At 52.0% G+C, this 27,133-nt stretch overlaps 1 protein-coding gene across 4 annotated transcripts; it reads right to left on the bottom strand.

Moving 5' to 3' along the window:
* Positions 1-2,564: 2,564 nt before the first annotated feature.
* Positions 2,565-26,863, bottom strand: NPY5R (neuropeptide Y receptor Y5). 4 transcript variants are annotated; one of them, XR_012946496.1, is made up of 3 exons: positions 24,390-26,861; positions 3,749-6,373; positions 2,565-2,917 (listed from the first exon to the last, which is right to left on the bottom strand). XR_012946496.1 is itself a non-coding variant. In XM_076073222.1 (2 exons), the coding sequence occupies exon 2, from the start codon at positions 6,294-6,296 to the stop codon at positions 4,704-4,706; it is 1,593 nt and encodes a 530-aa protein (XP_075929337.1). In that variant the 5' UTR covers positions 6,297-6,345; positions 24,390-26,863; the 3' UTR covers positions 2,565-4,703. The 4 variants fall into 4 exon arrangements, 2 of the variants coding, with proteins under 2 accessions (XP_075929337.1, XP_032825066.1); XR_004404094.2 differs by having other exon boundaries at positions 3,013-6,373; XM_076073222.1 differs by having other exon boundaries at positions 2,565-6,345; positions 24,390-26,863.
* Between the last annotated feature and the right edge of the window lie 270 nt (positions 26,864-27,133).

Genomic DNA, 27,133 nt, shown 5'->3' on the forward strand with positions numbered 1-27,133 from the left:
TCTGCGGTACAAAATTCTACTCACCTGGTATCAACAATCAAGGGTATTTCCCTGTCCCCAGACGACCTGCTTGTCAGTTTTGATGTAGTTTCCTTATTCACCAAGGTTCCTGTACCTGACACCATTGCAATCATTGAAGACTTGGTTCATCAAGGACTAAACACTGAGGTACCCCCCCTGGTGAGACACTGTTTAACCAATACATACTTCACTTGGAATGGAACTTTCTACAAACAAACTGAGGGCACCCCAATGGGCTCCCCCCTTTCTCCAGTTATAGCTAACATTTTCATGGAGAAATTTGAGACTGACGCCATCCAGACTGCCACTCTGCGCCCAACCTTATGGAAGAGGTACGTGGATGACACTTTTGTCATCTGGCCACATGGCCGGCCTGCTCTAGACCAATTCTTCGACCACATCAATTCCATACACCCAGCCATCAGATTTACCATGGAAGTCGAAATAGATGGCAAGATACCTTTTTTGGATGTCCTAATTAAAAAGAGACCTGATGGTTCAATGAGCCACTCTGTCTACAGGAAAGCTACCCATACGGATGCTTATCTGAAACCGGATTCCCACCACCATCCATCACAGAAGAATTCTCTCATCAAGACTCTGTATCATAGAGCCCAATGCATATCCGACCAGGAACACATAAGCAGTGAACTCAAGCACGTACACCAAGCTCTTAGGGCTAATGGTTACTCCGACTATACAATCCGCAAAGCTATCACTCAAACCATGAAGAAGAACCCTCTTGAGGAGCCTTTCAAAACCATCACTTTACCCTACATTGCTGGGATCACAAAAAAGATCTCCAAAATCTTGAATAAACACAAGATCCAGGTCCGTTTCAACACATTACATAAAATCCGTGATCTGGTTCCGTCTGTAAAAGATGTGATTCCGGACATACAATACCCTGGTGTCTACAAACTAAGTTGCCTCTGTGGTAGTAGTTACATTGGAGAAACCAAACGCCATATCTCGGACCGCATTCGTGAACATAAAGCAGACCTTAAACACGGTAGGACCAACACCTCGGCCGTAGCAGATCATTGTTCTAATTCAGTAGGCTCACATGCCATTGACTTTTCCAAGACGGAGGTTCTTTGTAAGCCATCTGGCTTCCATGAGAGATTCGTTCATGAGGCTATCCACATATACAAACACAGAGACAATTTCAACCGAGAAGATGGATTCTATCTTAGCAATCATTGGAAAGATTTGATAAATCATTTCAGTTCTTGATTGATTGTTCACGCTTACAGTGGCTTTCAGACAGCATACATAAAAACAAATTTCGTCTCCCCCCTCCTCTTTTCAAAAAATAGATGGACTAGTCCTGGCAAACAGCCAATCGTTGCGCGTGACGCAAACGTTATTTTTATATATATAAATAAATAAATATGCCGTTTTCAAAATAAATTTATGCAAACCGACACACCTGATGATGACCGTTTGAGTTATGGTCGAAACGTCGTGAGAATTTTTTATTGTTTTATATATATTTTGTTATTTTGTTGTTTCTCTTCAACGTGACTTTACCGAAAAAACTAAGAATATGAATTACTGCAGTCACGAAAGCTTTAAATCAAGGGTTTTGCCACCAAGTACATGCGTTTTTTCTGGATTTTGTTGTTGCTATTCTGTCTCTCACTGTTCAAACAAACCTACCATTAAAATTATAGACTGATCATTTCTTCGTACAAAATCAGCAAGGGGATCAATAACTTTTTTCCCCTCACTGTATGAGATGATAATTCACTTATATGGGACACTGTCAGCCAAGTCCATCGCAAATGATAATGAATGAACTTCCACCACGCGCTATCGCGCGATCCATACCACGGGGGCTCACAAGCCACTGGCACAAACTTCGACTCACCGCGCCTGCTGCTGCTGCTGCTTCAATAAACCCACGCGAACGGCGCTCGGTCATTCAAAGACGAAGATTTCCCCGAGTATATCGTGTTGATGGCAAGTGCCGTTAGCGAGCAGCAGCTATGGAGGCCGGAACGGCACAACGAGGGGGTGGTTGTCTTCCCAGTGCTGGATGTTTACACACCGCACCAGGTACTCGGTTAAGGCTGAGTGGACGTAGGGGAGGTCCAGGACTGGTTAGGATAACTGTCGCCAGTGTTGAGCGTGAGTGGGAATCGAACTCGGGTCGCCGGCTTTGTAGCTCAATGCGCTAACCACTGCGCCACCGCTACTACCCACGTGTGCCTCCATACACGCGCGTAGACTTACATAGCACACACGTGCAAGCATACAGACACCTACATACAGACACCTACACAACGGCATCATGATCATCACTCTCAGCCGCAGTCTATCCACTGCTGGATGAAGGCCTCCCCACAGCGTCGCCATGCCCTCCACGGTCCGGCGACGTTACAATCCCTGTGCACGTGATCCGATCTCGTCGTCACCCGACGCAGCCAATCTAATTCGATTGGCTGCGTCGGGTGGCGGAGGGTCTTGACGACACATTGGCCAGATCATTGCTTCGCGGCCGAACCCAAAACGACAATAATGAATCATAAACTATGCAGTACGTAGTTTGACAACGTTTACTTTTCAGCACACGTTTACCAACGAAGAGCTACCGGCGCTTGCGATGAAGAGGATGTGCCTCGCTCCTTCGATGACTCACCGCCGGTCTCTGTTCTCAGTTAGCGCCGAGAGGCAGTGTCAGAACGAGCCCTCGTCGATGAAGTCTGGCAGCGCGCGAGCCATCAATTATTGATCATCCGAAAGGTCGGAGAGCGGCCGTTGGCTGGGGTAACGACGGTGCAACGGCGCGGTGTGGCATTTGAGCCGCGTTGGCTCCATCGTGCGCGAGATAAGTCGGCGGTTGGGCTGAAGAAGGAAGAGCAAAACGTCTCAGCTGTCGCCTCCCTACCACCTGACGGAAAAAGGAGAGTGCAACACGGAGATTTGCTTTTGTTTTGGAAAAATGTGAATCTTTGACAAGATTCCACACGAAGGAAGTCAACCCACTTGCTGTACTGGTGCGGCGTGATGGCCTCGCGGTAGCGCGTTCGCCGCTTGTTGCTGATGTACCCGGGTCTAATCCGGCAGGCCGCCCTGGTTAACACTGCAGGCAGGCCGCCTTGGTTAACACCGCGGGTGAATTAACCTTAAATGCCACGCGTCCTCTGCTTCGCAGTAGACGTGGATGTTCCGTGACGTATTTCGGAACGAGTCAGCCACTGTGCCGGCATCATGGTCCACATTTCCAAATTCTAAAAGTTACACCGCAGATTACGCAATTGGGATCACGCAGCAGCAGCAAATCATTGACCCCTACTGTAAGGCCAATGGACTTTTAGCAACACAGTATAAATACCAAGATTATAACAACAACAATTATTACCACGTCATAAATGACGAGCTTTATTCTGACCTACGCACGCAGTACACTGCAAACCCGAGTTCGAGTCCTGGTCACGGCCGTTGAACTGACAGAGGCTAATGATGGATCGGGCGTCATAATACATTTAGCCAGTGGCTCTGCTGCACGTGGCCTGCGATCCAGCACTGCGGAGGCAGGGAGGGTTGGTGGATCACCGCACAACACCCTGCGCCGTTCGAAATAACCGTCGGGGCGCGGTGTTCGACGCCATACACACCGCACGCAAGCAATAACCAGGGTGGTCCGCCGATGGTTCGAACCACGACACTCTGCAGTAAGCGGCGAATAACGCAGAGATTACGATCTGCGGCTGGGGCTCACTGTTATAGCGGCGGCGGCGAAGGCGGCAGGGTCCGCGTTGCTGCCCAGAAACAACAACAACAAAAAACACAGCGGCGGGGAGCAGGAAATGAGATGCTGCGATATTCGGCGGTGGCAATAAAGCATCGCGGAGATATGGTTCACAATGCGCCCGCGGACAGAGGACAGCTGAACTCGTTACAACGCGGCCGGTAGCCGAAACAAATCAATCTAAAACGGGATGATATCGCAGGCGAGCGATCCGAATATATATTTGCATTTGTACATTTTTACCCAACTCAAATTAATTCCATTCTTTTGACCTCGTCTGACATCCCATTTCCACTGCGTGGTTGGTGCTGGGATTGGGAGGCGGCCTGGCAATACCCGGTGTTAAAGTCTTCAGCGGAGAGCTGGCCCAGGAAAATGCCATCAATGCATTCTTGAATCTATCTGTGTGGAGCTTTGCGTGTTATTCCCTTGTATGCTTCACGGGTTTGTATCCGAGTCCTCTGGTTTCCTCCCACACGAAGCCAAACACTCATGAATGAAATTAGCCAAATTTCCCAACACAGCAGGATCCTCCTGAAAAAAAGAGTCTTGAGACTCATTGAGGATTCCTGAATCAAGGGACTGATCAGCATCATCAGCGTCCTAAATCACATTCACACCGACACCCAAGGTGTGCCACTCACAGAGGAGCAGACCACAACTGGGACCATTCCCAGGCCGAGGCGTTCCCCTGGTTAGTGAGGTTTGAGAATTTGCACGAACAGGGCGCTTGCTGAAACGCATCAGCAACCCAGAGCACCTCACGTGAGCCTCATCGCAAGCATTACAACCACGACCACAGCTGCTGCTGCTCCAATCTAGCCGAGGAGACCGCCGGTGGCAGCTACCCCTGCGCGGAACAAGGTGTACATACAGCACGGGGCCGCAAGCCGGCATGCGTCTGCGCGATCCTGGCCACCGCCCGTCACCCGGGCAGCTTGCGGGGCCTCGCGCAGCGCACGGCGGTCAGGAGCTCCTTCTTGAGGCCGTTGTTGAGGAACCCGTAGAGCACGGGGTTGAGGCAGCACGAGATCATGCCCAGCAGGTGGCAGGTGCAGAACACCAGCTTGAAGGCGCCGTTGTCCAGCAGGGAGTCGTCGAAGTCTGTGACCAGGTGGAACACGTGCAGGGGCAGCCAGCTGAGCGCGAACGCCAGGATGACGGCCAGCGACTTGCAGTAGACGGTGCGAGAACGCCTGCGCTTACGCCGGGACGACGCTCGAGCCCAATGCTGCTCGTGGCCCCGAGACTGCTCGTGTTGCTGATCCTGCTCCTGCTGCTGCTGCTGCTGGTGCTGCTGGTGGTGGTGCTGATGGTGGTGGTGCTGGTGGTGCTGGTGGTGGTGATGGAGACTCAGCCGCTCGGGGCCGATCGGGGTCGTGGTCAGCGCCGGTGCCACCTCGCAGCAGATCTCCGAGATGCCCGGCATGGAGTGAGCGGACTGCTCGGAGAGACGGGAGGAGGCGGTGCGGGACACGGGCGCCGCCGCCACCGTCACACCCACTGGGCCCTGGCGTCCGGCGCACGATCTCTTGGTGCCCAGCATCGGCGTGATGCTGGACAAGCGCCTGCCGCACCAGCTCCTCTGCTGCCTCTGCAGAAACCCCTCCCAGCCTCGCTTGGCCCCGCCGGCACCGTCGTCGTCATCATCCTCGCCGTCGTCGTCGTGGTCACCATCGCCGCCGCCCGGTATCCTGTTCTCCTGCGCCGACACGGCCACCAGGGTGATGCGCGTCTGCGGAATCACCGACGCGGCGGCGGACGCGGACGCGGACGCGGCCGCCGCTGCGGCGGCGGCTGCGGCGGTGGTGGAGCTGAGCCGCACGCAGACGCGCGTGTGGCTCGCGGTGAGGCACGCGAGGGGGATGACGTACTGCAGCGTCAGCAGCGCCACCGAGAAGCACACGCGGTCGGCCGCGCGCGGCCACGACTCGACGCACGCGTACCGCGACCTCATGCTGCTCAGCCCCGTCGCCTCGCCCATGTCCTGCAGCGCGTAGAAGGCCGGCACGGGCGCGCACACGCAGGCGCCCAGCAACCACGCGGCGCCGCTCCACGCGAGCCCCGAGCGGCCGCGCGGCTGCGTCGCCAGCGGCCGGCTGATGACGCGGCAGCGCAGCGCGGCGATGGACATGAGCATCAGGGTGGACACCATGACGGCCAGGCACTGCAGGAAGGGCACGGCGCGGCACAGCGCCGGCCCGAACGCCCAGCGGTCGAGCAGCGTGCTGGCGAGCGTGAAGGGCGCGCACAGCAGCGCCACGAGGACGTCGGCCAGCGCCAGGTTCCCCACGAGGATGCTCATAGCCGAGCAGCGGCCGCGGTGGCGCCACACGGCGACCAGCACCGCCGAGTTGCCCGCCACGCCGAAGAGGCACACGAGGGCGTAGGCGACGATGAACGCGTAGCGGACTTCGGCCACGAGGAAGCCCTCGTCTTCCTCCCACTGCAGCTCCTGGGCCCAGGAGCGGCTCGCGTTGGGCGAGGAGGCGTCGCTGAGGTTCGTGGAGAGGGCCATGGAAGGCGTTGGGTTGGGCCCGCGCGTGGTCGAGGGAGAGGTCTTCAAGCTGCGCGTCGTGCACGGAGCGGGGCCCGCTGTGGGGTTGCACAACGGGCGGCGAGATGCGGGGATCAGCGGGTGAAGGTCACGGGGGGTTACTTTGATTTTAGTTTGGAATTCGTTTGTTTCACCAGGTCAGAACGGAAGCCGTGACCCGGGTGACCCAAATTACAAAATCAGAGTGGAAACAAGCAAATATAAATGAACCAAAATATATATTTTTTGTGTTAGATCGCGCCAATATAAATGTGTCGTTAAACCCGACACCACCGGCCAATTAGTAAAGCGTGCCAATTCCTTACTAGTTAAGCACACCGGTGTGTTGGAGAGTAAACCCACAACATTTACATTTTATATTTACGCGATATAACCCAAAACCGTCTATAATGGATAATATTGGTCGCGAAAGCCAACTACGTGTTAGACAGAAATCAACCAAACAGAAATCCGCGCAAAAACAACGGCGTTACAGAAGAACCTTAAAACAGTAGAGGAACAGACATCGTCGTTTTTGTGTTTCTTCAATGAAGGGGGCTCGAACAAATCTCTTCAGTATCCAATAAAAGTACAATCCGTTCATTCATTATGCCACTGAGATACCAAGGTGGTTGTAGGAGTGTGTGGCCGCTGATGGCTCTCGCCCTCGGCCATCATAATCGCCTCCTCTCCGCGGCCTCCCACAGAGAGCCCCGGCTCACAGCGTGACATCAAAGCCAATTATGTTTGGTTTATTCTCAGAGCTGAGAATTCTCCAAACTCAGCGATCATTTGTGATCGGGCCGAGGACCGTCGACTCACTGCGCTCGAGAACCCGGTTTCATCACAGGCGGTGACATCTGGATTCGAACCTAGGGTCTCAGCACTCTGACCTCTGACCCACCCGGTCACCTCCATAACAAATCCCACAACTTCTGCCAGACGGCTCAGCGGCAAAGAGCAGGCGGCTCGCAATCGGAAGCGTGCGAGTCAAATCCAAGTTGGGGGTGAACTCAATCGATCATCCCTCAGGGGGTCGATAAAATAGGTGTACCTGTGCGGCGAAGTCAACGGCGGGCTCGTCTAATAAACAAGACTCGTCACAGGAATGAGAAATGCCAACGACAGCCTCGGGGCTGTGAACGGGAGATGAACACCGTCTCGATGTGCACCGAGGAGCCCCGGACTCGAACCCAGGCTTCTCAGCGGTGTCGGTTCAGCGCTCTCTGATCCCCCTTGAGCGATAATCTCTTGGACCGCTCACGACGCCCGGAGCGACGGTTCCGCAACAAGTCGGGGCCCTGCGATCATGCTCACCGCGCGGTATATTTTAGGGACGCGTCGGCGTGCGGAATCCGCCTGATGCGACTCAAGCAATTAGCGACCAGTAATAGGCCCCGACAAGTGGGTGGCTGTGGGTTAGAGACAGCAGCAGGCGGAACACGGGGGGCTGGGGCGAGGGGGTGGATAGTGGTGGGGTGGGGGGGAGTACGATAAAGAAAAAAAAATATATATAACGAGGCTCTAAAAATGTCAATTAAATGGTTTGCCAATTACCGAGACGTGGAAGTGGTTGCACTGCCAATTTTGTGTGATGGCCAATCCGGCTCACTCGTGGATGCCTTGCTGTTCCGCGCTATTGTTGCTGTGGTTGTTGTTGTTGTTGTCGTGTTGATTGGACACACAGTGCACGCTCGTGCGTGGTCTTAAATCTCCTCTCGCCGCGAGTTCGCGTCTCGTTCCACGGAACGGAAGCACTTGCCAGCTCCAGAGAGCCGAGAGGTGGCGCGCGCGTCTTCACGACACGTTGGTGGCAGCCGCTCCCCAGCCACGGCTCATGACGCAGGGGCGGGAGGTCGGGCGGGGTTGCGTCTTACGGCGCCCCCCACGGTGACGACGAGATGTCAACTACCTCGCCCGGTATACAGGAGGTCGTGGGTTTGATCCCGACCCTGACGCCTGCTGTATACTTGGAGTGTGCGTGTCTCTCTCTCTCTCATCATCATCACCGTGGCGACGAGATGTTAACTACCTCGCCTGGTAACAGGAGGTCGTGGGTTTGATCCCGACCCTGACGCCTGCTGTATACTTGGAGTGTGCGTGTCTCTCTCTCTCTCATCATCATCACCGTGGCGACGAGATGTTAACTACCTCGCCTGGTATACAGGAGGTCGTGGGTTTGATCCGGACCCTGACACCTGCTGTATATTTGGAGTGTGCGTGTCTCTCTCTCTATTTCTGGGTCCTCCGTTTTTTTTCCTCTCCACATTTTCTAAACCAGCCTTTAGGGCAACTTGGCTGTTATGGATTTCCTCGCGATGATGATAATGGGCCGTCCATAGATGACGTCACGCGATTTTGGACGATTTTGACCCCCCCCCCTCGTCACACGGCGTCACAAAAAGTCAGACCCCCCCTCAAATATGACGTCACAAAGCTCTGCCCCCCGCCCCCCCCCCCCAAAAAAAATATAAAACATGCTTGAAATCGCTTTCAACTGTTGTCATTGTAGTGCGTGTTTAATGTGGCGCTGCACTCTGATGTTGTAGGAGAAAACATTTATTAAAAAGTTTATTTGATTAAGTAGAACGTGTTGTCTATATTTTTTTAAGTTGCGCATTTTGATGTGACGTCACATTCCACAAACCCCCCCCCCCCTCGTCACACATCGTCACAAATGTCTGACCCCCCCCCCCCCCAGGTGCGTGACGTCATTTATGGACGGCCCCTAAGCCACTTCGTTGAGCTATCATTTGTGATGGCCAGGTAGCTTCTGGAAGAAGAAGAAAACAAGAGATATATAGCTCACCTTACCTGGTCAAACAAAAACAAATCACTTTAACAGTTCGCACTCCGGCTAATCACGCTGCCGTGAATCTGTGCATGGTGACGCGACTCCTGTTGGGGGAGGGTGGGCGGTGAGTGGGGGGAGGAGGAGGTGGGGGGTGGCAGCCGAGTCCGGCGCTGCCGACAGAGGGCACCACGCGACCTCACGAAGCTCACCAAGCCGGGGGGCGTGGAACCTTGTTTTCTGCCAAGGGCCATTTGGATATTTAGAACATCATCATTCGCGGGCCATGCAAAATTATCAACTTAAAAATGTGCCTGTTATATTTGGTCAAGCATTTAATTAACTCACCCATAATGCGATGGCTGGAACTGCTTCTCTTTGGTGAGGCATGTGATGATGTTAGCTGGTATTGATGATGTTAGCTGGTATTGATGATGTTAGCTGGTATTGATGATGTTAGCTGGTGTTGACGATGTTAGCTGGTATTGATGATGTTAGCTGGTATTGACGATGTTAGCTGGTATTGATGATGTTAGCTGGTATTGATGATGTTAGCTGGTGTTGACGATGTTAGCTGGTGTTGACGATGTTAGCTGGTATTGACGATATTAGCTAGCATTGACAATGTTAGCTGGTATTGATGATGTTAGCTGGTATTGATGATGTTAGCTGGTATTGATGATGTTAGCTGGTATTGATGATGTTAGCTGGTATTGACGATGTTAGCTGGTATTGACGATGTTAGTTGGTATTGATGATGTTAGCTGGTATTGACGATGTTAGCTGGTATTGACGATGTTAGCTGGTATTGATGATGTTAGCTGGTATTGACGATGTTAGCTGGTATTGATGATGTTAGCTGGTATTGATGATGTTAGCTGGTATTGATGATGTTAGCTGGTATTGATGATGTTAGCTGGTATTGACGATGTTAGCTGGTATTGACGATGTTAGCTGGTATTGATGATGTTAGTTGGTATTGATGATGTTAGCTGGTGTTGATGATGTTAGTTGGTATTGATGATGTTAGCTGGTATTGATGATGTTAGTTGGTATTGATGATGTTAGCTGGTATTGATGATGTTAGCTGGTATTGATGATGTTAGCTGGTATTGATGATGTTAGTTGGTATTGATGATGTTAGCTGGTGTTGATGATGTTAGTTGGTATTGATGATGTTAGCTGGTATTGATGATGTTAGCTGGTGTTGATGATGTTAGTTGGTATTGATGATGTTAGCTGGTGTTGATGATGTTAGTTGGTATTGATGATGTTAGCTGGTATTGATGATGTTAGTTGGTATTGATGATGTTAGCTGGTATTGATGATGTTAGCTGGTATTGATGATGTTAGCTGGTATTGATGATGTTAGTTGGTATTGATGATGTTAGCTGGTGTTGATGATGTTAGTTGGTATTGATGATGTTAGCTGGTATTGATGATGTTAGCTGACTATTGATGATGTTAGCTGGTGTTGATGATGTTAGCTGGTATTGATGATGTTAGCTGGTATTGACGATGTTAGCTGGTATTGACGATGTTAGCTGGTATTGATGATGTTAGTTGGTATTGATGATGTTAGCTGGTGTTGATGATGTTAGTTGGTATTGATGATGTTAGCTGGTATTGATGATGTTAGCTGGTATTGATGATGTTAGCTGGTATTGATGATGTTAGCTGGTATTGATGATGTTAGTTGGTATTGATGATGTTAGCTGGTGTTGATGATGTTAGTTGGTATTGATGATGTTAGCTGGTATTGATGATGTTAGCTGGCTATTGATGATGTTAGCTGGTGTTGATGATGTTAGCTGGTATTGATGATGTTAGCTGGTGTTGATGATGTTAGTTGGTATTGATGATGTTAGCTGGTATTGATGATGTTAGCTGGTATTGATGATGTTAGCTGGTATTGATGATGTTAGCTGGTATTGATGATGTTAGCTGGTATTGATGATGTTAGCTGGTATTGATGATGTTAGCTGGTATTGATGATGTTAGCTGGTATTGATGATGTTAGCTGGTATTGATGATGTTAGCTGGTATTGATTATGTTAGCTGGTATTGATGATGTTAGCTGGTGTTGATGATGTTAGCTGGTATTGATGATGTTAGCTGGTATTGATGATGTTAGCTGGTATTGATGATGTTAGCTGGTATTGATGATGTTAGCTGGTATTGATGATGTTAGCTGGTATTGATGATGTTAGCTGGTGTTGATGATGTTAGCTGGTATTGATGATGTTAGCTGGTATTGATGATGTTAGCTGGTATTGATGATGGCAGCTGGTATTGATGATGTTAGCTGGTATTGATGATGTTAGCTGGTATTGATGATGTTAGCTGGTATTGACGATGTTAGCTGGTATTGATGATGCTAGCTGGTATTGATGATGTTAGCTGGTATTGATGATGTTAGCTGGTATTGACGATGGTAGCTGGTATTGATGATGTTAGCTGGTATTGACGATGGTAGCTGGTATTGATGATGTTAGCTGGTATTGATGATGTTAGCTGGTATTGATGATGTTAGCTGGTATTGACGATGGTAGCTGGTATTGATGATGTTAGCTGGTATTGATGATGTTAGCTGGTATTGACGATGTTAGCTGGTATTGATGATGTTAGCTGGTATTGACGATGTTAGCTGGTATTGATGATGGCAGCTGGTATTGACGATGTTAGCTGGTATTGACGATGTTAGCTGGTATTGATGATGTTAACTGGTATTGATGGTGTTAGCTGGTATTGATGATGTTAGCTGGTATTGATGATGTTAGCTGGTATTGATGTTGTTAGCTGGTATTGACGATGTTAGCTGGTATTGATGATGTTAGCTAGTATTGACGATGTTAGCTGGTATTGATGATGGCAGCTGGTATTGATGATGTTAGCTAGTATTGACGATGTTAGCTGGTGTTGATGTTAGCTGGTATTGATGATGTTAGCTGGTATTGACGATGTTAGCTGGTATTGATGATGTTAGCTGGTATTGATGATGTTAGCTGGTATTGACGATGTTAGTTGGTATTGATGATGTTAGCTGGTATTGATGATGTTAGCTGGTATTGACGATGTTAGCTGGTATTGATGATGTTAGCTAGTATTGACGATGTTAGCTGGTATTGATGATGGTAGCTGGTATTGATGATGTTAGCTAGTATTGACGATGTTAGCTGGTGTTGATGTTAGCTGGTATTGATGATGTTAGCTGGTATTGACGATGTTAGCTGGTATTGATGATGTTAGCTGGTATTGATGATGTTAGCTGGTATTGACGATGTTAGTTGGTATTGATGATGTTAGCTGGTATTGATGATGTTAGCTGGTATTGACGATGTTAGCTGGTATTGATGATGTTAGCTAGTATTGACGATGTTAGCTGGTATTGATGATGGTAGCTGGTATTGATGATGTTAGCTAGTATTGACGATGTTAGCTGGTGTTGATGTTAGCTGGTATTGATGATGTTAGCTGGTATTGACGATGTTAGCTGGTATTGATGATGTTAGCTGGTATTGACGATGTTAGCTGGTATTGATGATGTTAGCTGGTATTGACGATGTTAGCTGGTATTGACGATGTTAGCTGGTATTGATGATGTTAGCTGGTATTGACGATGTTAGCTGGTATTGATGATGTTAGCTAGTATTGACGATGTTAGCTGGTATTGATGATGTTAGCTGGTATTGATGATGTTAGCTAGTATTGACGATGTTAGCTGGTGTTGATGTTAGCTGGTATTGATGATGTTAGCTGGTATTGACGATGTTAGTTGGTATTGATGATGTTAGCTGGTATTGATGATGTTAGCTGGTATTGACGATGTTAGCTGGTATTGATGATGTTAGCTAGTATTGACGATGTTAGCTGGTATTGATGATGGTAGCTGGTATTGATGATGTTAGCTAGTATTGACGATGTTAGCTGGTGTTGATGTTAGCTGGTATTGATGATGTTAGCTGGTATTGACGATGTTAGCTGGTATTGATGATGTTAGCTGGTATTGACGATGTTAGCTGGTATTGATGATGTTAGCTGGTATTGATGATGTTAGCTGGTATTGACGATGTTAGCTGGTATTGACGATGTTAGCTGGTATTGATGATGTTAGCTGGTATTGATGATGTTAGCTGGTATTGATGATGTTAGCTGGTATTGATGATGTTAGCTGGTATTGACGATGTTAGCTGGTATTGACGATGTTAGCTGGTGTTGATGATGTTAGCTGGTATTGACGATGTTAGCTGGTATTGATGATGTTAGCTGGTATTGATGATGTTAGCTGGTATTGACGATGTTAGCTGGTATTGATGATGTTAGCTGGTATTGATGATGTTAGCTGGTATTGACGATGTTAGCTGGTATTGACGATGTTAGCTGGTATTGATGATGTTAGCTGGTATTGATGATGTTAGCTGGTATTGATGATGTTAGCTGGTATTGATGATGTTAGCTGGTATTGACGATGTTAGCTGGTATTGACGATGTTAGCTGGTATTGACGATGTTAGCTGGTATTGATGATGTTAGCTGGTATTGACGATGTTAGCTGGTATTGATGATGTTAGCTGGTATTGATGATGTTAGCTGGTATTGATGATGTTAGCTGGTATTGATGATGTTAGCTGGTATTGATGATGTTAGCTGGTATTGACGATGTTAGCTGGTATTGACGATGTTAGCTGGTATTGATGATGTTAGCTGGTATTGACGATGTTAGCTGGTATTGATGATGTTAGCTGGTATTGATGATGTTAGCTGGTATTGACGATGTTAGCTGGTATTGACGATGTTAGCTGGTATTGATGATGTTAGCTGGTATTGATGATGTTAGCTGGTATTGATGATGTTAGCTGGTATTGATGATGTTAGCTGGTATTGATGATGTTAGCTGGTATTGACGATGTTAGCTGGTATTGACGATGTTAGCTGGTGTTGATGATGTTAGCTGGTATTGACGATGTTAGCTGGTATTGATGATGTTAGCTGGTATTGACGATGTTAGCTGGTATTGATGATGTTAGCTGGTATTGATGATGTTAGCTGGTATTGATGATGTTAGCTGGTATTGATGATGTTAGCTGGTATTGATGATGTTAGCTGGTATTGACGATGTTAGCTGGTATTGACGATGTTAGCTGGTGTTGATGATGTTAGCTGGTATTGACGATGTTAGCTGGTATTGATGATGTTAGCTGGTATTGACGATGTTAGCTGGTATTGATGATGTTAGCTGGTATTGACGATGTTAGCTGGTATTGATGATGTTAGCTGGTATTGATGATGTTAGCTGGTATTGATGATGTTAGCTGGTATTGACGATGTTAGCTGGTATTGATGATGTTAGCTGGTATTGACGATGTTAGCTGGTATTGATGATGTTAGCTGGTATTGACGATGTTAGCTGGTATTGATGATGTTAGCTGGTATTGACGATGTTAGCTGGTATTGATGATGTTAGCTGGTATTGACGATGTTAGCTGGTATTGATGATGTTAGCTGGTATTGATGATGTTAGCTGGTATTGACGATGTTAGCTGGTATTGACGATGTTAGCTGGTGTTGATGATGTTAGCTGGTATTGACGATGTTAGCTGGTATTGATGATGTTAGCTGGTATTGACGATGTTAGCTGGTATTGATGATGTTAGCTGGTATTGACGATGTTAGCTGGTATTGATGATGTTAGCTGGTATTGATGATGTTAGCTGGTATTGACGATGTTAGCTGGTATTGACGATGTTAGCTGGTGTTGATGATGTTAGCTGGTATTGACGATGTTAGCTGGTATTGATGATGTTAGCTGGTATTGACGATGTTAGCTGGTATTGATGATGTTAGCTGGTATTGACGATGTTAGCTGGTATTGATGATGTTAGCTGGTATTGACGATGTTAGCTGGTATTGATGATGTTAGCTGGTATTGATGATGTTAGCTGGTATTGACGATGTTAGCTGGTATTGACGATGTTAGCTGGTGTTGATGATGGCAGCTGGTATTGATGATGTTAGCTGGTATTGACGATATTAGCTAGCATTGACAATGTTAGCTGGTATTGACGATGTTAGCTGGTATTGACGATGTTAGCTGGTATTGATGATGTTAGCTGGTATTGACGATGTTAGCTGGTATTGATGATGTTAGCTGGTATTGACGATGTTAGCTGGTATTGATGATGTTAGCTGGTATTGACGATGTTAGCTGGTATTGATGATGTTAGCTGGTATTGATGATGTTAGCTGGTATTGACGATGTTAGCTGGTATTGACGATGTTAGCTGGTGTTGATGATGGCAGCTGGTATTGATGATGTTAGCTGGTATTGACGATATTAGCTAGCATTGACAATGTTAGCTGGTATTGACGATGTTAGCTGGTATTGATGATGTTAGCTGGTATTGACGATGTTAGCTGGTATTGATGATGGCAGCTGGTATTGATGATGTTAGCTGGTATTGACGATATTAGCTAGCATTGACAATGTTAGCTGGTATTGACGATGTTAGCTGGTATTGATGATGTTAGCTGGTATTGACGATGTTAGCTGGTATTGATGATGTTAGCTGGTATTGATGATGTTAGCTAGTATTGATGATGTTAGCTGGTATTGATGATGTTAGCTAGTATTGACGATGTTAGCTGGTATTGATGATGTTAGCTGGTATTGACGATGTTAGCTGGTATTGATGATGTTAGCTGGTATTGATGATGTTAGCTAGTATTGATGATGTTAGCTGGTATTGATGATGTTAGCTGGTATTGATGATGTTAGCTGCTATTGATGATGTTAGCTGCTATTGATGATGTTAGCTGCTATTGATGATGTTAGCTGCTATTGATGATGTTGCTACTCTATTAGATTTCGAGTCCCGCCTGCGGTTGCCTTGGCAGGGCCACACCAAATGATTTCGCGGTGCCTTATACGGCCCGTGGGCCGGACGTTCCCCACCCCTGCACGAAGCCCACGATCCTCTCTCCCGTCCCCTTCTTGTCTGTTCTCTCCACAGACATTGATCGATGTATTACTACAACATCCCGTCAGACGCACGGTCCTTCTCGTCGGCAGAGTCGGGCTGGCGTGAGCCAATGCTGGTGAACTGTCTCCATGGTCATAGGCAAGGACATTATCTCTCTCTCTCTCTATCCGATGTGGATCCTCGGTAGCAAGCAAGCCTGGCCTCTGCTGATGAGAACACCGAATTTTTAAACCGGTGCAGGGTTTTTGCTTGTGTCGACCCAATGCGGCTGCAATTATGCACTCGTAGGAGAGAAGGCCGTGTGGCTGCTGGGATGAGTAAAATAAAAATTAATAAATTTGTGCATGAAGCTAATGGTCTGCTGATTTATAGCCAAGCTGAGTCGGCTGGGTTCAAAGGGCGACGCGTGGACGTGAAATCGATGCGAGGGCGCGAGGCCGCGTTTGCCGAGGAGTTCGCTGTCGTGGTGACCTCCTCCTCAACCTCCTCCCGTCCCCGCTCCCTAAGTACCGCTCGCGTTTTGGTTCGAACTCAGTCGCTGAGCACAGCCTCCGTAAAGCCCCCCCCCCCCAAAAGAAAAAACCAAGGCCCAAACTTAAGTTTCCTAGCCCTTGGAGAACATCCATTAGAGCAGTGGTTCTTAACATTTACTGCAGCCTTGCACCCCGTTGGTTCACAATTGTAATTTGTTTTTAGAATGTTAATAAATACATAGGTTTGATTAAACAAAGTAGTTGTACTCACGTGCTTAATTTGTGTTTCCATGATTTACCTTCTAACAAAAAAAATCTGGCCACCCCCAGAAAGGACATCACTCACCACCCCCAGGGGGTGCTGCGTGGTGCGCCCCCCAGATGAAGAAGAACCACCGCACGAGAGTTTCTGTCGGTCGTACACTCGTGGGCTGGAGGTGGGCCATGGTCAAGGATCGTGACGGAGGAGCAGCCACGGAGCGGAACGCGTCAGAGGACATCCAGGGAGGAGACGGTGGCGATGACATCAGCTCTTCGTGGTGCAAGTGCTGGGTAAGATTGTTGCCAACGTCGCAGGATCGCGAGGGGTTGTCAACGTAACAATAATTAATAATTTACTTATTTCACGAGGAGGGCCACACTGAGTCGTGTGGCTCTTTATATCAAGAGGGTCCTACCTGTATTGGGTTTTTTTTTATTCTAAGATGTTTTGAGTCAATTAACAATGAGTTGTGTTTTTTTGTGCCGTGTGAGAGGAAAGCGGAGCACATGAAGAAAATCCACGCGCGCGCGAGGGGGCAACGCTCTATCCCCGTCCAGATGGAAACAGATGGCGACTAGTCAACTTTGCCAAACCGCCTTCTCGTGGCGAGCCAGAGGCGGCGGCGGGGGCTTGGGGGAGGGCTTCGTCGGCCAGGAGCGGATTGAGCATGGCTGCAGACGACGATGACGATGACGGTGGTGGTGGTTCTCTCTCGACCCTCCCTCACCCGCCGCGTATGGATCTCGCGCTGTGGGGGTCACCGTGCGCAGTCTGAGCGGCCGGGCAATCATTCCCAACGCAGGCACGCACGCCTCCACTACCCCATTACACGGGCCCCGGGTGCCAGGCCATCGCACCAAGCCTATTGGAATGACCCCGGGGTGACCCCTTAAACTCTGAGCTTGCGGCCAGGGTCACGGCAATAGAGAAATCAAATATGTTTAACGGAATGCAGCCGAGCGCGAAGGCGTTGGACTTTAACGCGATTTAAATGGATCAGTCGGTGCGTTGCGCGGAGGGCGCCATACGTGGCGAAACACGCTCGCCCGAGTTTGATTCCAGGCCCCGGCCAACATCAGTGGCGCGTGGGTAGCCGCACCGATCCTAAACCACGCCCGCCTTCACCACCTACCCGCAATGACCGGCGTGGTGAAGTATGGTCAAACAGAGGGGCGACCGATAGGTCGATTCTCAACGCGTACATTTCGTCTCTCGCTCACCGGTGGACAGTTGCCTCCTCGCCACTCTCCTAGCGCTCCTACCGTGGCTCTCTGTGCCAGTGAACCTCACTCGTTGCTTCCTCCAGCCGTGTTGAGGACTCACCGACTGTGTCGTCTCATCCACACTCTGTTCAGCCAGCAACACTGCAGGTCAAGACGACGCAAATCACTCACCAATTCACAGTCCCTATGATCACTGTTACATTGCATTTATGGCTTTTATTTTGGTGATTTCGAAAACGTTTTTTTGGTTTGGCCATGTTTTTGTTTATTGTAGTACGGAGTTAGACTGATGGCCTAAATCTTAGTTGTCTTGTGGTTGTTGTTGTTGTTTGACTTGCATCCCACTGGGATTTTGCACACAGCGTTGGTGTACGGTGCTATTTAAGGAATATTTTGATGTTTTTTTTTCCTGGATTTTTCTGTTTGCACAGTCACATAGTCACTTTAAGATGTTTTCTTGTTCATGTTTTTGTTTTTTGTTTGTTGCGGTTGCACCCGATTCAAGAGCCGAATGGCTCACAGGGCTATACCAAATAAATGGAAATAAATGGAACACTCGCGCACCCACCCACCCGCCCGCTCTTCCCGAGTCTTCCCACGCACTGCTCCGCTTTGGAATTCCCTCCTCGCGTCGTCTCTCCCTCTCTTTTCTCCCCCCCCCCCCCTCTCAAGCTCCAATAGTGTTTGCCGAGATAAAGAAACGGACGATCTCTGATCTTGATTTGAAGTTTTCGTGACTGCAGGTATCCATACTCTTTGGTTCTTTCGGTAAAGTCACGTAGGTAGAAAATAAAATAAATCACGACGTTTCGGGCGCAACACAAGCGTCCGTCATCAGGTGGGAATGCATGGTCTGCTGCTTTACCGGTAGAACCAAAGAGTATGGACGATCTGTGGTCAATTTCACGCCCTTCGCGAGAGCGCTCTCATCCGTCGTCGCCCGCTCTGGCGTGTCGGGACCCTTGCAAGGGGCCGGTGCTTAAGCGACCCCGAGAGAGCAACGCGACCGCGCCACAGGCACGCGCGCGCGCTCGCGACGGGAGACTCCGCACTCGCCGCGTAAACGTGGAGTGAGCAGAGGGCGCGCCGTTAGCGAGAGCGCCTCTTAAGGCTGGGTCAGCCGTGGGCGGAGTTTGACTTCTACGTTTGGGTGGGGCCAAGGGGTTCGCTTTGTCCCTCACATTAATGGATTAATATGCGTACGTTTAATCTTAATTGGAAACTACTGAAAATAAATTAATGAAGGTGTCCGGTTTGGGTAGGGGGCGGAGGCATTGCCCCGCCCCTCGTGCCCCCCCCCCCGCAAACTCCACCCATGGGCTGAGAGTTCTGTTCGTGAGTCGAGGCGTGCGCGCGCAGTCGAGCAACGGCAACGAATTCTGATGATCTCATTGGTGATTGATTATGATGCTGATTACACTGGTGATTGATTATGATGATCTCATTGGTGATTGACTATGATGATGATCTCACTGTTGATTGATTATAATGATGATTACACTGATGACGATCTCACTGGTGATTGATTATGCTTACACTGGTGACGATCTCACTGGTGATTGATGATGATTACACTGGCGACGATCTCACTGGTGATTGATGATGATTACACTGGTGACGATCTCACTGGTGATTGATGATGATGATCACACTGGTGACGATCTCACTGGTGATTGATGATGATTACACTGGCGACGATGTCACTGGTGATTGATGATGATGATTACACTGGTGACGATCTCACTGGTGATTGATGATGCTTACACTGGTGACGATCTCACTGGTGATTGATGATTATTACACTGGAGACGATCTCACTGGTGATTGATGTTGATTACACTGGTGACGATCTCACTGGTGATTGATGATGATGATGATGATGATCACACTGGTGACGATCTCACTGGTGATTGATGATGATTACACTGGTGACGATCTCACTGGTGATTGATGATGATGATGATGATTACACTGGTGACGATCTCACTGGTGATCGATGAATGATGAAAAGGAGAGAACGGCGCCCGAAGAGAGGCGGGATCGAGTACCCACACTGAACGCCATCGCACGCGGGCAGCCTGCCGATCGACTCGCTCGCTGATATCCAATCGCACGCGGCCACATTGATGGCGGCAATCTGTTGCCGTGTAGATCACGACGCGGGGTGGGGGTGAGATGGGGGTGGAGGGTACGAGGGAGGCAGGAGGCAAGGGCTCGCAACAACACGAGTCGTTCAGTCACCAGAATTAAGAGGCAGACGCGATGACAGGGGAGCTGGGCATCGTTCGGGTAGCGACCCTTAATTGCCGCGCGGCGCAATTAGCGCCGGGCCACGTGGCCCTGAGCAATTAGCGCCGGGGCCACGTGGCCCTGAGCAATTAGCGCCGGGGCCACGTGGCCCTGAGCAATTAGCGCCGGGCCACGTGGCCCTGAGCAATTAGCGCCGGGCCACGTGGCCCTGAGCAAATAGCGCCGGACCACGTGGCCCTGAGCAAATAGCGCCGGGCCACGTGGCCCTGAGCAATTAGCGCCGGGGCCACGTGGCCCTGAGCAATTAGCGCCGGGCCACGTGGCCCTGAGCAAATAGCGCCGGGCCACGTGGCCCTGAGCAATTAGCGCCGGGCCACGTGGCCCTGAGCAATTAGCGCCGGGGCCACGTGGCCCTGAGCAATTAGCGCCGGGCCACGTGGCCCTGAGCAATTAGCGCCGGGGCCACGTGGCCCTGAGCAATTAGCGCCGGGCCACGTGGCACGGACTTTGTCCAAAGCGCGCGCCACGTGAGGCCACGTGGCGCGGTGCGGCACAGGTGGTGGCACACGCCGCGACTCCTTACCATCGCAGGATCGTGAGAGATGGCGGGGGGAGCCTTCATTCAGAAGTGGATTGAGCATGGCTGACGATGAAGAATTTGGTTTTACGCGACGCTGCCATTCGCCAAGATGTCAAACAAATAATTGTGATTCGGTAAAAGCGTGACCGCAAATCTGAGCAATGGACATTGATGGTGGCGGCGGTGGTGATGAGCTCGTGGGGACGCGGGTCACAGCACGGCGACACTACCACATCTGTCACCCAACAACAACGACAACAACAACAACAGCAGCAGCCACTCGTCGATTCTTCATCTTCCCAATGGCGTTTAAAAAATAAAAAGCAACAAGAGGCCTACAGCTGTACGTCCAATGTGTTTGTCAGCTATTGCAGGGCATCCATCTGAGTTGGAGTCTCTTTAAACACGCGGGCTGCTATCGCCACGCGGGCTGCTATCGCCACGCGGGCTGCTATCGCCACGCGGGCTGCTATCGCCACGCGGGCTGCTATCGCCACGCGGGCTGCTATCGCCACGCGGGCTGCTATCGCCACGCGGGCTGCTATCGCCACGCGGGCTGCTATCGCCACGCGGGCTGCTATCGCCACGCGGGCTGCTATCGCCACGCGGGCTGCTATCGCCACGCGGGCTGCTATCGCCACGCGGGCTGCTATCGCCACGCGGGCTGCTATCGCCACGCGGGCTGCTATCGCCACGCGGGCTGCTATCGCCACGCGGGCTGCTATCGCCACGCGGGCTGCTATCGCCACGCGGGCTGCTATCGCCACGCGGGCTGCTATCGCCACGCGGGCTGCTATCGCCACGCGGGCTGCTATCGCCACGCGGGCTGCTATCGCCACGCGGGCTGCTATCGCCACGCGGGCTGCTATCGCCACGCGGGCTGCTATCGCCACGCGGGCTGCTATCGCCACGCGGGCTGCTATCGCCACGCGGGCTGCTATCGCCACGCGGGCTGCTATCGCCACGCGGGCTGCTATCGCCACGCGGGCTGCTATCGCCACGCGGGCTGCTATCGCCACGCGGGCTGCTATCGCCACGCGGGCTGCTATCGCCACGCGGGCTGCTATCGCCACGCGGGCTGCTATCGCCACGCGGGCTGCTATCGCCACGCGGGCTGCTATCGCCACGCGGGCTGCTATCGCCACGCGGGCTGCTATCGCCACGCGGGCTGCTATCGCCACGCGGGCTGCTATCGCCACGCGGGCTGCTATCGCCACGCGGGCTGCTATCGCCACGCGGGCTGCTATCGCCACGCGGGCTGCTATCGCCACGCGGGCTGCTATCGCCACGCGGGCTGCTATCGCCACGCGGGCTGCTATCGCCACGCGGGCTGCTATCGCCACGCGGGCTGCTATCGCCACGCGGGCTGCTATCGCCACGCGGGCTGCTATCGCCACGCGGGCTGCTATCGCCACGCGGGCTGCTATCGCCACGCGGGCTGCTATCGCCACGCGGGCTGCTATCGCCACGCGGGCTGCTATCGCCACGCGGGCTGCTATCGCCACGCGGGCTGCTATCGCCACGCGGGCTGCTATCGCCACGCGGGCTGCTATCGCCACGCGGGCTGCTATCGCCACGCGGGCTGCTATCGCCACGCGGGCTGCTATCGCCACGCGGGCTGCTATCGCCACGCGGGCTGCTATCACGGATGAGTGGCGCCTGCTCGCTCCGCCAGAATCACCGCGATCAGCGACGTGCGACTGACGATGATCCGCGCCCTCGACGCATTCGCGATTTGACGGAGTCTTCGGTCGCTCCATTCCCGGGGGGGGGGGTTTACCGCAAGCCTTCGACCCCCCCCATCACCCTGCTGTTGTTGTTGTTGGGACGCGGTCCCCCTCGCTGTCGTCGAGGTAGCAGAGAGAGCCCCCCACACCCCTCCCCCCCAGGACCATTCCTCCGTGACTACTGCGCATCTGTGAAAAAAGAGCTTCATACAGATTCCTTCCGGATATTATAGGAAGATTCGGATCGTGGCTCCAACACTGGGGTCATTGCATAGGCGCTCGCTAGCTCACAGCACTTGCCACAACAGCCTGCGTAGGCTACACGGGGAACCTTTGTGTATCGATGTGCGCTGTAACGCAGGCAAGCAGCATTTGCAACTTCCCTTCAAATGTGCAAATAGCGCTCCGGGCATCTCACGTTGTCGCCATCATCATCATCATCAGCACTGCCCGAGATCTTCTTCAAATCTCAGGCGGCGCTTGAGAATCGAGGCGTGTGGCCGAAAAAAAAGAAAACCGGACGTCTCGATGTGGGTATTTGGTGATGTCACCGTGGCGCTTGTGCCAGGCTAGGTGCACTGTGAGTCCACGTGAAGTGTGGTGTGTTGTGAGCAGGCAGGCGGTGCGAGGGGCTGGTAACTCATCCTTCAACCTTTAGGCGAATTGCACAAAACACTCACACACGGGGAACGAGAGACAGCCTCGTCTGTCACACACACACACGCACAATATCCCTGACTTTACAACGCTCACCGATGTAAGTCGATATGTAAACCGGTTTCACGGGCTAACCGGTTTTCAAAGCATATGAACCGTCATGGAATGCAACTGCGGTGAAAATGGTTCGCACACTGGACTCGTAATTCTGAGCTCAACCGTTCAATCTCCCGGGGCGGCATGTGAGACAGCGGGGCAAGTTTGTGAACCACCTCTGTCCACCCAGCAGGGGACAACCACAAATCAGACGGTGGGCAGGCCGCGTGTGGTGGGGTAAAGCGTGGGTCGCCGCGTCTGACCCAAGGCGTCCGAGATCAGACCGAATACTGATCGGAGGCGGCTCTCTCGAGCTCCCTCTGCTGGAGGCGCTTCCGCCAGCGGTGGCCTAGGCGAGCACTTTCAGGGCTGCGCCCGTCAGCCTCTGCACATTGCCGTGGGTGCTTACGGCGCCGTGGTGTGGCGGTGCAGGTTGTGGTGTGGTGGCTGCGCAGATACAGCCCCCCTGCTTAGCCGCAGGCGCTGCGCCGATAGCGCAGGCAGGGATGGCGTAGGGCTGCGAGACGCTGCTGGTAGTGCAGGCGGAATGGAGTTTGTTGAGACGGTGTCGCGGTGCCCGGTGGGTGGTTGCTCGTGCGTGCAATGTGCTAGTGACGACTCAAATCGCGCGATTTTAGTCCGAGCGGTGGTACCACCTCCACCACCACCACCACCATGTAGCGGTCGTTCACACGACGTGGAAGTGGTGTCCTGGGGCAGTGTGTGTTTGGAAGTGCAGATGCTTGTCGCAGTGCAGGCTGCGTCTCGGTGGCAGTGCTGACCGCACGGCCGATTTGGCGCGCAGCGGGCAGCCGTGTGGGTGCGCTTGGTAGTGCCATCTGCTGGTGGTGCGGTCAGCGTGTCGGTAGTTCGTTCTGCTTTGCGAGCGATGTGTGGCACGCGTGGTTGCGGCGGCGGCGGCGGCACGCGCACAGCACAGCCGCCGTGCGTCGCGGTGAGTGCCGTGGGCTGCGCGGTGGCGCCCAGTGGCAGTGAGGTGCAGGGGGGCACCGGCGGGTGCAGGAGGAGGCACTCACCGTGGGGCGAGATCGCGCCAGGGGCTCCCGGCGAGCGACGGCTACGCGCTCCGCGTTCTCACCGCGGTGGCGACGCAGCGCGACGCCTCTCAAGCGCCGCGGAGCTTTGAAGATCTCGAGCAATGCTGCTGATGATGACGGCGACGATGATTACGATGCTACTGCTGCTGCTGCTGATGATGATGATGACGGACGACGATGACGACGCTGCTGCTGCTTTTGAGATGCCCGTAGCGCTATTTGCACTTCGAAGGGAAGTTGCAAATGCTGCTCACCTGCGTTGCACAGCACATGGATGCACAGACAAAGGTTCCCCGTGTAGCCTACGCCGGCTGTTGTGGCAAGTGCCGTGAGCTAGCGAGCGAGCGAGCGCCTATGCAAAGCAGGCACGGCGCACGAGGGGCTGGTCTGTCCAGAACCGAGCCAGCCCGGCTCATGTTTACGCGCCGCATCAGGTACTCGTTTATGGCTGAGCCGACCTAAAGTGAGTCCACACGCCGAATGTGCGCTGTCTGCTCCACACAAATGAACGCCAGGGAGCGCTCTACTGCGTTGGGTGGCTCAGAACAGCAGCGGCATGTCCACATTTGCCCATGGGAAGAAGCCAGAACGTCCGTATGTAACCCACTGCACGCGTTCCTCGAAGTGGCCCGACTCATGGTCAGTCCCTGTTTTGAGCCCCCGATGCTGAGGTTAAACATTAAGAGAGGCGATGTGCGTGTGCGCGTGTTTGTGTGCGCATGTGTGTGTGTGTGCGCGTGCGCGTGTGTGTGCGCGTGTGTGTGTGCGCGCGTGTGTGCGCGTGTGTGTGTGTGTGCGCGTGCGTGTGCGCGTGCGTGTGTGCGCGTGCGTGTGTGTGTGCGCGTGCGTGTGTTGGGGTGGCGGCGGTGTCGCGGTCAGCTCGCTTCGACGCCCGGCGACCCGAGTTCGATTTCCGATCGCGGCCAACACCAGCGACGATTTATCCGAACCGGTCCCGGGCCTCCTTCCCTAGGTCGGCTCAGCCTCAAATGAGTGCCTGGTGCGATGTGTAAAAACATCGCCACTCGCGAGACAAAGGCGGCCGGGCGTGGTGCTGGCCACCCATCGCTCCTCGTGTGCCGTTCCGACCTTTCTCGGTGCTACTCGATAACAGCACTTGCCCCAGCAGTCTGTTAAGCCTTTCCGAGGGCTCTTTGCCTTTTTTTAGACTCAACGGCTGTGCCTCGAAGTAGAGGCGGGGGGGGGAACAAACAAACGCGGAACATCGCAAAACCCTCGTGGCCTATTCTCACCCATCGAGAAGATGTTTGCTATCCTCGCGATCCATGCTCCTGTCGTTCAACATTCGACGGTTTGTTGTTGGCCGTGAGGCGACAGACAGCGACGTCTGGAAATTGCACTTCTACAACGGATGGGGGGAGGTCAAGTCGAATTGACGACGTCACAGACGTTGTTTGATGACGTCACAGACGTTGATTTGACGACGTCACAGGCATTGATTGATTTTGGGACGGTATTCTCCCCCCACCCCCCTCCCCCAGGTGTTTTACTCCCGACTGCGCGAACGGCGTCACGAGACGGAGAATCCCTTCGTGTTAAAAAAAACGGCCCGCGGAAGAGGAGATCATAGAGCTACCTCTGAGATCCCTTCTTTCTTCAAGTGATCTCTTGGTTCAGTATTTTCTCACTCAGCCGCACTGCACGTGAGACCAATGCTCGTGGCATTGCACTCAAACTCGATATGTTACATGACAGAGCTGGGCGGGCTGAGATCATGACACCGTGCGTGTTAGTGTGGTCAGGGGGGGCCATCACCACGCCCGGCCGCCTTTGTCTCCCCATCGGGAAGGTCTACACACTACATCGGGCACTCATTTAACGTTGACTCGACCTCGGGTAGGCCCCCGGACTGGTTCAAACATCCGCTGTTGTTGGTCGTGAGTGGGAATCGAACCCGTGTCGCCAGGTTCGTAGCGGATTGTGCCACTGCTCCCCAGACTCTCTCACACACACACGCAGTCACTAATACACACACAGTTACTAATACATACAGTCACTAATACACACACAGTCACTAATACACACACAGTCACTAATACACACACAGTCACTAATACACACAAACAACAACAACCGCCATTCGCCACTAAGTGGCGGTGACGTCACCACGACGCTTGTGCCAGGCTATGTGCAACCTGAGGCCACGTGAAGTGTCGAACGCCCGCTGGCAGGAGGTCACGGGGCAGACCCAGGTGCCACGGGTCGACTGACTGAGATGACTGGCTGATGCACCACCTGTGCCCCCTACTGTGCCAACCTCCTGTGCTTTAGCCACCCGGCGCTCCGATCGTTGTTCTGAGCGTCGCTCCTCCGCCCTTCGTTGTTGTTGGAGGGTGACTACCTCCAACTGCCCAGTAGCGTCATTCACGAGCCTCCTCCACAGGGGCCGATCTTGACAGCGCTTGTACCAGTAATCGGCAAGTCCACTCAGCTCCACGTCCTCCTGTACCACATCACTCCATCTCTTCTCTAGCCCATGCCGCGCCCACCTAGCCCCCTCAATCCAGCCGAACAAAAGCTGTTTCGGCATGCGGTGGCTGGGCATGCGGGCTACATGACCCAGCCATCGCAGCCTTCCCCGCCGGAGGAGCTCACCGATGGGACCTTGCCCAGATCTTTCAAGGATTTGTGAGCTCCTCACACAATCCAATCTGGTTAAACCCAGGATGGATCGTAGGCAGGCTAGCCTAAATGTTTCTAAC

The sequence above is a fragment of the Petromyzon marinus genome, chromosome 41 (genome assembly GCF_048934315.1).
Source record: "Petromyzon marinus isolate PM22_M1 ecotype Great Lakes invasive population chromosome 41, UKy_Petmar_22M1.pri1.0, whole genome shotgun sequence".
Lineage (NCBI taxonomy): Eukaryota > Metazoa > Chordata > Hyperoartia > Petromyzontiformes > Petromyzontidae > Petromyzon > Petromyzon marinus.

What these genes read in the sequence shown, in the direction of transcription:
- NPY5R (XM_076073222.1), bottom strand. Translation starts at nt 6,296, where the DNA reads ATGGCCCTCTCCACGAACCTCAGCGACGCCTCCTCGCCCAACGCGAGC.